Source organism: Sesamum indicum, linkage group LG7, assembly GCF_000512975.1.
Source record: "Sesamum indicum cultivar Zhongzhi No. 13 linkage group LG7, S_indicum_v1.0, whole genome shotgun sequence".
Classification (NCBI taxonomy): Eukaryota; Viridiplantae; Streptophyta; class Magnoliopsida; order Lamiales; family Pedaliaceae; genus Sesamum; species Sesamum indicum.
In genome coordinates this window covers 9781243-9794183 of record NC_026151.1, presented here as the reverse complement: position 1 = coordinate 9794183, position 12941 = coordinate 9781243, and the positions used below count along the sequence as shown (strand labels likewise).

Below are 12941 nucleotides of genomic sequence, written 5' to 3'. Positions count from 1 at the left end.
GGATTGCTGGAGATTTCTGGTCAATTTCTTGGAGTTGATTGAGGATTCTTGGCTTCCTAGGGTTTGTGCTAAGTGGGCTTCAAGAATTATTGATTGATATTCTTTCTGATTGGGTTTTCTTGGTGTTCGGTTTCTGTTAGCAATTGAAAGGGGCAGATTTTTCGTTAGATCCGCTGCTTTTTTTAAGCTCTATAATGCTTCACCTTTTTAGGCTTTAGCATATGCATTATTATATTAGGGGAAAAGGATAAGGATATATTTCGTGTATGCAACTGTGGTTTGTGGTTTTGTTTGTCTATTTTTTTTCTAGAGGGCCCTTTTTGGGGATAAGGGTGGTGGAAAGTTTATTTCTTTGAGGTGGGGAAGCTTGTATTTGCATACGTGTTGTGAATTTGATCAGTGGGAGGGTTGAGCTTTGTGGTGAATTGGATGATTGCTTGCTGAATTCAATTGTTGATTCATTTTCTTCTTTTGGAAAAAGAAAAGGATTGAAATCAGACATTCATGTGTTATTTTTTATTGGGATTCATCTGTTTATGGAGTGGTGAATTATTGGTATTGAGAAGAGGGTTCTGAAGAGCTTGAGGGATTTTTTGTTGGGTCGGTTGTGACGGATCCAAGTACGGACTATAGTGGGTGTGAGTGGCTTGCTGGTCTGGATTGCATACTGAATATAGTCAGGGCCCTGAGAATGGGTTCCTGCTTGTCCGGTGAAAGCAGGAGCCCTCTGCCTGGTTCTCCAATGGGAGTTAGGAAGAGGAAGGGCTCGAAAAGGAGGCTGGGGTCTCGTAATTCCTCCTTTGATTATAGGAGGGAAGAACAACTGCACAGGACTCCTGGACGGATGTTCTTGAATGGGTCGAGTGAGATTGCATCGCTCTTTACCCAGCAAGGCAAGAAGGGAACCAATCAAGATGCCATGATTGTTTGGGAGGTTAGCTCCTTCTCTTTTCTCCCTAATGTTGATTATTTAAATATAATGACAAAGATTAGTCTATCATGAATTTAAAGAATTCCGTCATGCTTCATTTGCTTCTTATTCAGGGTTGTTGCTGCAGCCTGGAGGGCTGCAAACATTGAATTATAACCGAAAAGCCTTGAGTGAACCTACAATAGTCTACAAATGTGTGCTACGATATGTTATTTGCCACTTTTTCAATCTTTGTAGTACTCGACTTCTTTAGAAGGTTCATTCAGCAGAAAAATTGTATGCGTTCTAGTTTCAGGTACAAAATGTTAAAAAAAGACACGGTGCTGCTCAACCTTGGAAAATAAATTCTCAAGATTCCTGTGATTTCAAGCCTAATTTTAGTTTTTTTTACTAAATTTTGTCTATTTTGTATTTTTCATCTTTCTTTTTTGAGTTTTAAAATCATCCAAGTATATAAGCATCTCAATGAATTTCGGATCTTCACCATTAAATTCTAGTTCTATTAGACAAATATCGGGGCTTTGTCATATTAATACTTTTACTTTTGTTATCCTTCCAAAGTCGCCTATAAGAGACTGCCTTTTGCTGATTCTTTATGGGATAAAATATGCAGAACTTTGGTTCGAGAAAAGACACAGTTTTCTGTGGGGTTTTCGACGGCCATGGTCCTTATGGTCATATGGTTGCAAAGAGAGTTAGAGATTCTCTTCCTCTGAAGCTGAATGCACACTGGGAAGCTAATAATAAGAGTGATGAGATTCTTAGGGAGGTCAGCTTAAATACAACAGGAAGTTTGTGCACAGAAGATACTTCTTTCTTATCTGCTGATGAAGAAGCTAGGGCTTCCATTGATGTTGGGGAAACTGGGAAGGATACGGACGTCTTTCAGACATTGAAAGAGTCGTTCCTCAAGGCTTTTAAGGTGATGGACAGAGAGTTGAGAATGTATGCCAATATCGATTGCTTCTGCAGTGGAACAACAGCAGTGACGATGGTGAAACAGGTGAGGCGATAAATATGAAACGAGTGGTTCTGATAATTAAGTCAATGGTGCTCAAAAGTACCTTCGTTATCTTCTGTAGGACCAGGATCTTGTTATTGGAAATGTCGGGGACTCGAGAGCTGTATTGGGTACAAGAGATGAAAATAATTCACTTACGGCAGTCCAGTTAACTGTGGATCTCAAACCTAACCTTCCAGGTATCTCTCCACCACCCAACCCCACAATTGTTTCCTGTTCTGGGATTTAGAAACTTATGCTTAGCTAAGTGGCGCAAACAGTGCAGATAGATTAAATGTTGTGGTATAAATTATCCCGTAATGGAGGATCGATTCTCATGATATCTGAGTTTTCATGTGAAATTAAATCAGTCTAAGTCTTCAATGATACTCATCTTGGCTTTGGTAATTGATTTGTATCTTCTTACAGCGGAAGAAGAGAGGATCCGCAAATGTAAAGGGCGTGTCTTTGCCCTTCAGGATGAACCTGATGTTGCGAGAGTGTGGCTTCCAAACAGTAACGCTCCCGGCCTTGCTATGGCACGTGCATTTGGTGATTTCTGCCTGAAGGAGTTTGGCCTTATCTCCGTACCCGAAATTTCCTACAGACAAATCACTGACAAAGATGAGTTTGTAGTCTTAGCAACGGACGGGGTACGAGAGGCAGAATTTTCTATTTATTTATTTATTTTGCCTATTCCATCTTCTAGGAGAATGATGTAATTCCAATGCTTCTTGCAGATTTGGGATGTACTTTCAAACGAGGAAGTGGTTGACATTGTGGGTTCTTGCCCCTCGCGCTCATACGCAGCTCGAACGCTAGTCGAGTCAGCAGTCAAGGCTTGGAGGTCCAAGTATCCAACTTCCAAGATTGACGACTGTGCTGTTGTTTGCCTCTTCCTCGACTCAAATGAATCCACTGCTTATACAATCAAGTCCCGGGCTAGCATCCCTTCAACCAAACATGATGACGCCACCAGGCAGGACGATCTTCCTGGCCCAACTGGATTGAACCGTTCTGGCACAGTTAGAGCAGGCAATGAGGCACTCAGAGAAGGAAACGTGAAGGATGTCTCAGACAGCGAACAAATGAATGGTGAGGTCGGACACGAGTGGTCCGCACTTGAAGGAGTCTCTCGTGTAAACACATTGCTGAACATGCCAAGGTTCGTTCCAGGGAAAGATGACATAAAAGCTGCAGAGGATGCGAAAGCTAGGAAATGAGGAAAGTGTGTTGCAAGATTTAGGCATTTGCTATTATTGTCGACACGGGAGGTAGGCCCGACTAATATTAGTGTGTCCAGGGGTTGTTTCTCTCTCGCCTCGATAGAATTGGAATTTTGTTGCAGTATCCAACTCTGTAAGTTTTTTTTTTTTCTTGTCCCTGAAATTGTGTGATGTGTATTGGATAATAATTGTGGGAATGCAGCTTCATTCAGATCAAGTTGTAAACTGATTGATACTTCACTACACTCTTTTGGCTAAGTTAGTTTGTGGTTTGTACAGATTTGGTTGATGACTTGTAGATTGATTAATTAGCTTCCAAGAGTGGGAAATGAGATTGAGGCTTCTTCTGAAAATTTGAAGAACATTTTATCGTGTTACTTTTGGGTGGTTTTGTCTTGTTTTGCGGAGATAGAGAAATAAAATCGGTGATAAATAAATATATTTTGGATCAAAATAATTGTATGTTTGGTTTTGTGCCTTGTGGGATATAATTTACTGCTCACTGTCAAATGTCAAATTATGTCTCCATATGTATTTATATTTGTATATATAATTTGTTTGTAGGTGGATTGAATGTGAATATTATTTTAATAGTATTAATGTGGCAACTAATTTATTAATTTTTTTCTTACTTTTATATTAAATAATCATTTCCTATTAAATAAATAGACTTACTATTTTTTTTTAAAAAAAAAACACCTTGAAATTGATGATTGTATTAAAGTAAGTATTTTTTTCAATTAATAAACGGCAAATTTTATTAAATAAAATCACAACCCAAACTAATATCTACACATCAAATCCAAAATTTATTATTTTTTCAAAATAATTAATTGATAATTTTACCTGTAAATTATTTATTTAAATATTCAAAAAACTCACAGAAATCAAAGCAAAATAACCAAAATTAAATTCACTCTAACATTGAGTTTATTTTGGACCGTGCCCAAATATTTGAGGGTCTTCTTTTTTAGTTTTTTTTTAAAGTAAAGAAAGAAAGATAGAGATAAGTGTACGTGTATTTTCAAGTTTTTAATATATTTAATTATGTAGCTTGTATTATGTTTATTGATTTAATTGATCAATCTTCTTATTTAGTTAAAAGAAAAAAAACTGTCCTATTTATTATTATTTTTGTTGTTTTTTCATAATGTATTTTTTTTAAAAGAGATATTTATAATTTTTCGAACAAATAAGAATATTCATAATTATGTAAAACTGTTTTCTAAAAAAAGTTCCAAGAAAGAAGGAAAACAAGGGAGTAAAAAGTGAAAACAACGCAAAATGCGACTTCAGAAATAAATAAAATCGCATAGGTAGAGTATAAAGAGGAGCAAAGATCCCAGTAACTGATTACTTCTTCACTGTGCTGTCCTTCTTTGAGGCTTGAGATATTAGTCGGCTGTACATCAAATTTCACAACGGAAAATCCATTTGCCAGAGCGCCGATCTGTACGGCATTGATCGGTAACGTTTTGCTTTTTTTTCTCGATTTCATTATGAATCACCGTGTGTGTTTTTCTTTTAGTTTTTGATTGAATCGTGCATGGATTTCGTTCTGGATCTGAATTGCCGAAAATCCGTTGTTTGTTTGTTATGCATGCGAAGAATCTGAGAATGCTGAGATGCAGGTATCGAGTTTAATCATTGAATACATTGTGGAGGACGTGCATATGTTTGATGTGTGCATTGGCTTTTATGGATGCGCATGATGAGAGTGATGATATTGTTTTTTGCATTTCTGTTGTTCAGATTGGGTGTGTACTGGTATTCTTTAAGGTTGTTATGGATTTTTCATCTTTCAGGTTTCTGTTAATTGATATTGACTAATGTCGTTTTTTATTGCATTGAATTTCCGTTTGAAATTTCATTTCTGCATCTTTCCAGCAGAATTTATATGATAAAATATGTGATAAATCTGATTTGATTGATAAATGGATTGTCTGAGTGATAAGTTGCTACTGGTTTTTTCTGGTATTAATATTCTTAGAAACTTAACATTTCCCCGTCTTAAATATCTAATAGTTTGGGTGGAAAATGGAGAGATCTTCTTCTCTGCTGGTACATTTTGACAAGGCCACACCAGCACTCGCCAATGAGATCAAGGAGGCTCTTGAAGGGAATGATGTTCCAGCTAAGATTGATGCCATGAAAAATGCAATCATGCTTTTGCTAAATGGTGAAACCCTACCTCAGCTGTTCATTACCATAGTTAGATATGTGTTACCCTCTGAGGATCATACTATTCAGAAACTGCTGTTGCTCTATTTGGAGATCATTGATAAGACTGATGGCAAGGGGCGTGTCTTACCAGAAATGATTTTAATCTGCCAAAATCTCCGAAATAATCTTCAGCACCCTAATGAATATATACGTGGTGTCACCTTAAGGTTCCTTTGCCGGTTAAATGAAGTGGAGATCATCGAACCTTTGATCCCCTCCATTATGTCAAACTTGGAGCACAGACACCCTTTTGTTAGGAGACAAGCAATTCTTGCTGTGATGTCGATTTACAAGCTCCCGCAAGGCGAGCAGCTCTTGGTGGATGCTCCAGAGACGATTGAGAGGTGTCTCTCAACAGAGTCGGACCCATCAGCTAGGAGAAATGCCTTTCTGATGCTTTTCAATTGTGCCCAGGATCGTGCGATTGCTTACCTTTTAACCAATGTTGACAAAGTATCAGACTGGGGGGAACTGTTGCAGATGGTTGTTTTGGAGCTGATCCGGAAAGTTTGTAGAACAAACAAAGCAGAAAAGGGGAAGTATATGCAGATTATAATCTCTTTACTGAATGCTCATTCAGCGGCTGTAGTTTATGAATGTGCTGGAACCCTTGTTTCTTTGTCTTCTGCTCCCACAGCTATAAGAGCTGCAGCAAATACATATTGCCAGCTTCTTCTCTCTCAGAGTGACAATAATGTGAAGCTTATTGTGCTTGATCGCCTAAATGAACTCAAGTCTTCCTACAGAGATATTATGGTTGACCTTATAATGGATGTTCTTAGGGCACTGTCAAGCCCAAACCCTGACATCAGAAAGAAAACACTTGACATTGTTCTGGAATTGATCACACCCCGTAATGTCAATGAGGTAGTTCTTACGTTGAAGAAGGAAGTTGTCAAAACTCAAAGTGGGGAGCTTGAGAAGAATGTTGACTACCGGCAAATGCTCATTCAATCTATCCATTCTTGTGCTGTAAGGTTTCCTGAAGTGGCAAGCACAGTGGTTCATTTATTGATGGATTTCTTGGGAGACAACAATGTAGCATCTGCAATGGATGTTGTTGTTTTTGTGCGAGAGATAACTGAGACCAACCCGAAGTTAAGGGTTTCTATTGTCACCAGGCTTCTAGATACCTTTTACCAGATCCGAGCAGCTAGAGTTTGCTGTTGTGCTCTTTGGATTATTGGGGAGTATTGTGTCTCTCTTTCTGAAGTCGAGGGCGGCATTGCAACCATAAAGCAATGTCTTGGAGATTTACCCTTCTTTTCAGTTTCTGAAGATGAAAAAGCTGCTGATTCAAAGAAAGCCCAGCAGGCATCCTGGATGACCATTTCATCTAGAAGACCAGCCATCCTTGCTGATGGAACATATGCCACTCAAAGTGCCGTCTCTGAGACGGCCTTCTCCCCTCCAGCTGTAGTGCAAGGATCTTTGGGAACAGGAAATTTGAGATCTCTTCTCCTCACTGGTGATTTTTTCCTGGCGGCAGTTGTTGCCTGCACACTAGCAAAGCTCATTCTAAGACTGAAAGAGGTTCAGCCCTCTAAAATTGAAGTGAACAAAGCATCAAGCGATGCATTATTGATTATGGTAGCAATGCTACAGCTAGGGCAATCATCAGTTCTCCCTCATTCAATCGATAATGACTCTTATGACAGGATAGTTCTCTGCATAAGATTGCTGTGTAACACAGGGGATGCTGTAAGGAAGATCTGGTTAAACTCTTGCCGTGACAGTTTCATTAAGATGCTTTCAGATAAACAGATGCGTGAAACTGAAGAAGATAAAGTGAAGGCTCAGATTTCTCACTCACAGCCGGATGATCTTATTGACTTCTACCATTTGAAGAGTCGAAAGGTGACAGCTTTATTTGCTATCTCTTTAATCTGTTTGCTTAATAACGAAGTTGCACAGATGATTTTTGGAACAATATCCTGCTCTTTTTGACCCAGTCATACCATTGAGCCCCTGAATTGCCTGAGGGTCTGAGGATTGAAACTGTTTAACGTTGTTGCATTGGTCATTGTGTTTATGTTGCATTTGTTCTTTCCAATATCTTGGATTCTTGTGATTACTAATTGACTCTAGTCTCTTAAAATACCATGCAAGTATGTATTTGGAAGGACCTTCGTAACTTCGTTTAATGGAAAAATAATATCAATAAGTTTCTCACTTAGTGATGACTTTAATTGTGACATTCTCGGTTATTTGTAGTAAACACAAACTGCTATTCATTGTTATATTTGTTTAGGGCATGAGCCAGCTGGAATTGGAAGATCAGGTTCAAGATGATCTTAAACGTGCTACTGGTGAATTTGTTAAGGATGCGGATGATGCAAATAAGTTAAATCGTATCATTCAACTCACAGGATTCAGCGATCCTGTATATGCTGAAGCATATGTGACAGTTCATCATTACGATATTGTCCTGGATGTTACAGTTATTAATAGAACTAAGGAGACCCTTCAGAATTTGTGTTTGGAATTGGCTACCATGGGTGATCTTAAACTTGTGGAGCGCCCACAGAATTATACTCTAGCACCTGTGTCAAGCAAGCAAATAAAAGCAAATATTAAGGTGTCTTCTACTGAAACTGGAGTCATATTTGGCAACATTGTCTACGAGACCTCAAACGTGCTTGAGCGGACTGTTATTGTCCTCAATGACATTCATATTGATATCATGGACTACATATCTCCTGCTGTGTGTACTGATGCTGCTTTTAGAACCATGTGGGCAGAATTTGAGTGGGAGAACAAGGTATAATCACTTATTGCTCTGATTATCCAGGTTTAAATGTTTTAAGTATTTTCCTACATATTTCATAAGTGATTATACTTCATGGAGTTGATCATTTGCTTGAACTTTGATTTATTATATCTTACTGGGAGTTCTATGTCGTCATAAGCCTTAGAGTAATGGCATTGAATATTTGTTTGAACTACTAAAAGTTTCGGTGGAGTATGATGGACTTATGCAGTCTAGTCTAGTTTTCGTCATACATGGTTTACTGGATTTTATTTTATAGCTAGTTTAATGGTACTGCTATTCATTTTAATGATTATGTTGCAAAATAAGTCAATCACTGTGGTAGAGGAACTTCTGGCTTATGTTGTGCTATAGCTTATTCATGGAAAAAAGAGAGATCATATTGCTTTTAGCTGCTCCACTAGATTCCTGGTATGTATGTTTGGAACAGAAGAAATTATAACAATCATAAATACCTTTCTACTGACCAGAATGTTTTGTTGTAAAGAATAATAGTTGGTCGTGTCATGTTTTTTAAGACATTCAAGCTTTCTTTTCGACAATATTGTAGTGGTATTCTATGCAGTAGCTATTGCTATGTATTATCATGAATTTTATTAGACAATGTTAAATGGTGTCTGTATGATTAAGTAGAATTGTTAGTAATATCACAGCCTTTCATTTCTTCACTTGTCCACTCTCTGCAAATTGTAGGTTTATTGATTTACTCCATTTAAGGAAATAGGATCTGATTTAATTGTTATCTAAATCACTGATATCATGCAATACTAGTGCTCATTTTCATGGAAGAGTATCACAATCATTTATTAACTACTGTGTTAAGAGTGGCTGTTCTTATTTATGTGATCTGCAGGGAATCCTACCTAGAGAGGCGTTCTCTTTTAAAGTCATTACCTCTCTGTTTTTCTGTTTTATCTGGTAAACTTGGCACTTATTTCTTTCCCTTTTGCCCTAAGTTTCCTGTTGTTCTTTTGCCAGGTTGCTGTCAACACAACAATTACAAATGAGAAAGAATTTCTTGACCACATAATCAAATCAACCAACATGAAATGCCTAACAGCACAGTAAGTCATTTTGAGATTGCTATTTGACTTTGTTGTTTGCTGCCAAAGAGGCTGAATTTGCCTTCACATTATGGGAATTTTATACTGCTTTCTCTCTCTCTAAATGTAAGAATATTAAACAGCTATCAATTGAAGCTTTTCTCCACTACAATTTTTCTTGCCTGGTCCTGGTTCTTTCATTTGTCTTGGATGTAGTAATAATTTTATGCAAGAAGCCTTATGCAGACCAAAATTTGGTGGAAATATCTCTGCCAGTCAGCATTTATTACTGTTTTCTAATGTAGATGAAGCTGTAGGTTTGGCAAAATAAGCTCATCTAAGGGTATAACTTGGTCTGGAAGCATGATCGGAAAGGTTGCAAATTATTTAATAACAATGTAAGATACAACAGAATTCAGAATTGGACAGTTGTGAATGAGCTTTGAACTGTCTGATGGTAGCCTTTTGCTTAGGTAGATAGTGGTGCATATGCTGCAGATTAGGAGCAGTTTCATTATCTGTTTAGGAGAAAGTATTCCATTCATCTGATATGGGAAGTTCTTTCATTTCTTGTGTAACCAAGGATGTTTCCATGACTAATTCAATTTTATCAAACAATCACACCTGCAAAAAGAATTAATGATTCCATGGGCCATAAGAAATTAGTGAAACAATGCTTATAGCAAAATCAGGCCTTTGCATGTTTGTTGAGCTTTTCCCTAAAAAGCTTCTTATCTAGTACACTTCTTATTATGTATTTATTTTAAGTACAGAAAACCGCAAAAGTATTTGCAGATTCTGCCCATGCTCATTTTTTGTTGACACTAATGGTTAATCCAAACATGTCTACCTTATATCCTGGTTGTATTGTGATTTTCCAGGTCGGCTCTAGAAGGTGACTGTGGGTTCTTGGCTGCTACCTTGTACGCAAAGAGTGTATTCGGCGAGGATGCTTTGGTAAATATTAGTGTTGAGAAACAAACAGATAATAAACTAAATGGGTATATTAGGATAAGAAGCAAGACTCAGGGAATCGCCCTCAGTTTGGGTGACAAGATTACTCTCAAGCAGAAGGGAGGAAGCTGATCTTCTAATGCTCGTAATTCATTATCTCATTCTGTTAGCTTCTGATATTTGATTAACAGTCCGTTGTCAAATACAACGGAGAATGCTGATTGGATCTCCTTCCGTACTGCCGTTCATGGTAAAGTGTTCTTGCAATCAGCATTTCATGCGTCCCCAATATCATCATGCAAATTTCATATCATGCCTCTGCGTAGCATCACCCAAGTTGTCTTTATTCATTCTACTCCATTTATTTGCAGGACATGGACGCGATGTCCTGAATAGTGAGATTTATTGAGCACATATGTTTTAAGTTCAAAAACTTGCTTGGGAGCGTAGTGAGATTTATTGAGCATATAGGTTTCTTTGCATTGGCATTTTTGGTTCTAGTCTGATTTGGGATTACTAAAAATATGACAATTGAACTATGTTGGAGATTATTTTGTAGATGAGGACTTCTCGTTTAGGTGGGTTTTTGTTTCAACTTCGGAAATATATGTAATAATTTTTTGGATACTGAATGGTTGTAGTGTTAAATAGTAGTAAATAAATGCTAAATAGTCGATCCAAACTATTACATGCTACACATCTATGTACATCTTCTCTATTTCTTGTAGGCTTAATTTTATCCATACTCAAAACACATTAAGGTACTTACATCTTAATATTAATTATTTGGGATAATTATACCATCTTTTCACGAAGTTTGGTGTAATCACTCATAAATCAATAATTTTGAAAAATTATATCAAATATTCTTGATATTTGTTTTCATTCAATAAATAATTCATCCATTAGTTAAAAATCACAACCTGCAATAAATCAGTTCAGGTCAAATAAATTTTCTTTTACCAAACTATTCTTATACATTTTCTCATATATAATGCATGTGACGAAGTACATTTTCTTATAAAGGTAGTTTGGTCAGAAGTTTATATGACTTACAATATTATGAGTTAATATGATTTTTTATAACAAATTTTGTGAATTTTACTAACAAATTAATCTATTTATTGTACGAAAATAAATATAAGTATAAAATGTTTAATTTCTTAAGTAACGAAAAGTCTATATATAATCTCATTAAACCTTAAGAAAAAAGATTATTATTATCCCTAATTATTATCTATACTATTATAAAAGAAAACCTTTTATCGTACCAATTTTTAAATACTCAAATTTACCCTTTATTTTATTTTCTCTCTTTAAAAATATTTGATCAAATTAATAATTTCAATATTACTGTAATGATTTTATAATTATTTTTTTTCTCTTAACAATCTACTACACATTTCTCTCTCACCTTCTCTATATTAATTATAATTTATAATTAGAATTTGATTTTTACACAAATTTTTCTTTTTCTTTTGTTATTTATACTAAGGTTTTTTATATATTCGCGTAACTGCATGCAAAGCAACCATAGATAGTATAGATTAAAAGTAAATATCATTACGTGAGTTTAGTAAAGTAGAAGCCACTTGTTAAAAGAAAATCTACATATATGCATATATAGTATTTAATCATTCATAGCCACCTAATAGCTATACAAGATGCACCGTTATATACATTTTGTGTATTATATAATTTTTTTTTTAATCTCGAAACTAGTTGATTTATGTATTTAACATTAAGAGGACCATAAGATATGGAGTAAATTATATCAATAATTTATGAAATTAGATCTAATTATACAAATATTATACGTCTTTATGAAAAATTAGTATATTTGTCCTTAACATTGTGAAGTATTTATATCTGACACTCGAAAAAAAAAAAAAAAAAACTTACACAAACATCCACTAAAATAAATTAAAACACCCCTAAAAGATGTACTTATAATTTTATAAAAAAGAATTATAATTATTTGTTCAATTCAACTAAATATCATAAATAAATTTATAATTTAGAAACAAAATGTGATGTATTTTTTAATTAAACTTAATCTCATATAGTATCTATGAAATTTATCTTAAAATATAGGATAGTTACAACTTATAAACGTCGTCCCATGATATTTAGTATAATTATATATAAAGTGGTTTGATAAATAATATCTAGTACCTCTAAAATTATTTTTATTTAAGTAATACATTAATCCGTTACTCAAAATCCTCGAATTTGCTTCTTCATTGACTTATTGCTAATTTATTGCAGATCAAATATTTTTCTTTTCAACTATACTGTTCTTATACACTTTCACGCGCTAATGAATGTTAGGAGGTATATTTTCACTTTATCAGGATAAGTTGGTCAAAAAATATCTGTTTGCTTTGCATAAATTAGTAATAAGTCAATTGAAATAAATATATATTTTCATTTAATTTTTTTATTAATATCAATAAATTTGATTAATTTTGACTAATAAATAATTCTACTTATTACACACAATTTTTTTTTTGCCAAATATCACATGTAATCTATGTACAATTATACTAAAATTTCGATGTAATTATATCTAAAAATATCATCAATTCTTATTCTTATTTAAAAATAAAATAAAAAAGAGAGAAGCTTTTTGGTGTAAATGGGGTCCACACGGCAGAGCACCGATTGAACCACAAGAATCAGATCTCACAAACTCGTCCTCTGTGCATTACTTCTTGTACTTTCCCTTTTCATCATTATTCACTACTACTAGTCTACTACTCCACACTACTGCTGCTATATATATATGTTATAT

The 12941-nt window shown here is 35.2% G+C and overlaps 2 protein-coding genes across 3 annotated transcripts in view; both read left to right on the top strand.

Annotated features, from left to right (window-relative positions):
- LOC105166863 (probable protein phosphatase 2C 33) overlaps window positions 1–3510 on the top strand; it is a gene marked incomplete in the record, with an annotated part of 4423 nt that extends 913 nt beyond the window's left edge. Inside the window, 5 exon segments of the mRNA XM_011086359.2 lie at window positions 1–934; window positions 1545–1934; window positions 2014–2131; window positions 2361–2584; window positions 2672–3510. Of these exon segments, the coding sequence (XP_011084661.1) occupies window positions 692–934; window positions 1545–1934; window positions 2014–2131; window positions 2361–2584; window positions 2672–3154 (1458 nt within the window).
- Window positions 4490–10844, top strand: LOC105166862 (coatomer subunit beta-1). 2 transcript variants are annotated; one of them, XR_848213.2, is made up of 6 exons: window positions 4490–4624; window positions 5183–7237; window positions 7632–8141; window positions 9129–9214; window positions 10075–10397; window positions 10519–10844. XR_848213.2 is itself a non-coding variant. In XM_011086358.2 (5 exons), exons 2-5 carry the CDS (start codon window positions 5195–5197, stop codon window positions 10277–10279), a joined length of 2844 nt encoding a protein of 947 aa, XP_011084660.1. In that variant the 5' UTR covers window positions 4490–4624; window positions 5183–5194; the 3' UTR covers window positions 10280–10844. The 2 variants fall into 2 exon arrangements, 1 of the variants encoding a protein (XP_011084660.1); XM_011086358.2 differs by having other exon boundaries at window positions 10075–10844.

What these genes read in the sequence shown, in the direction of transcription:
- LOC105166862 (XM_011086358.2), top strand. Translation starts at nt 5,195, where the DNA reads ATGGAGAGATCTTCTTCTCTGCTGGTACATTTTGACAAGGCCACACCA. An exon ending in ACCATTTGAAGAGTCGAAAG is followed by an intron (nt 7,238 to 7,631) that starts GTGACAGCTTTA and finishes ATATTTGTTTAG; the next exon opens with GGCATGAGCCAGCTGGAATT. An exon ending in AATTTGAGTGGGAGAACAAG is followed by an intron (nt 8,142 to 9,128) that starts GTATAATCACTT and finishes TTCTTTTGCCAG; the next exon opens with GTTGCTGTCAACACAACAAT.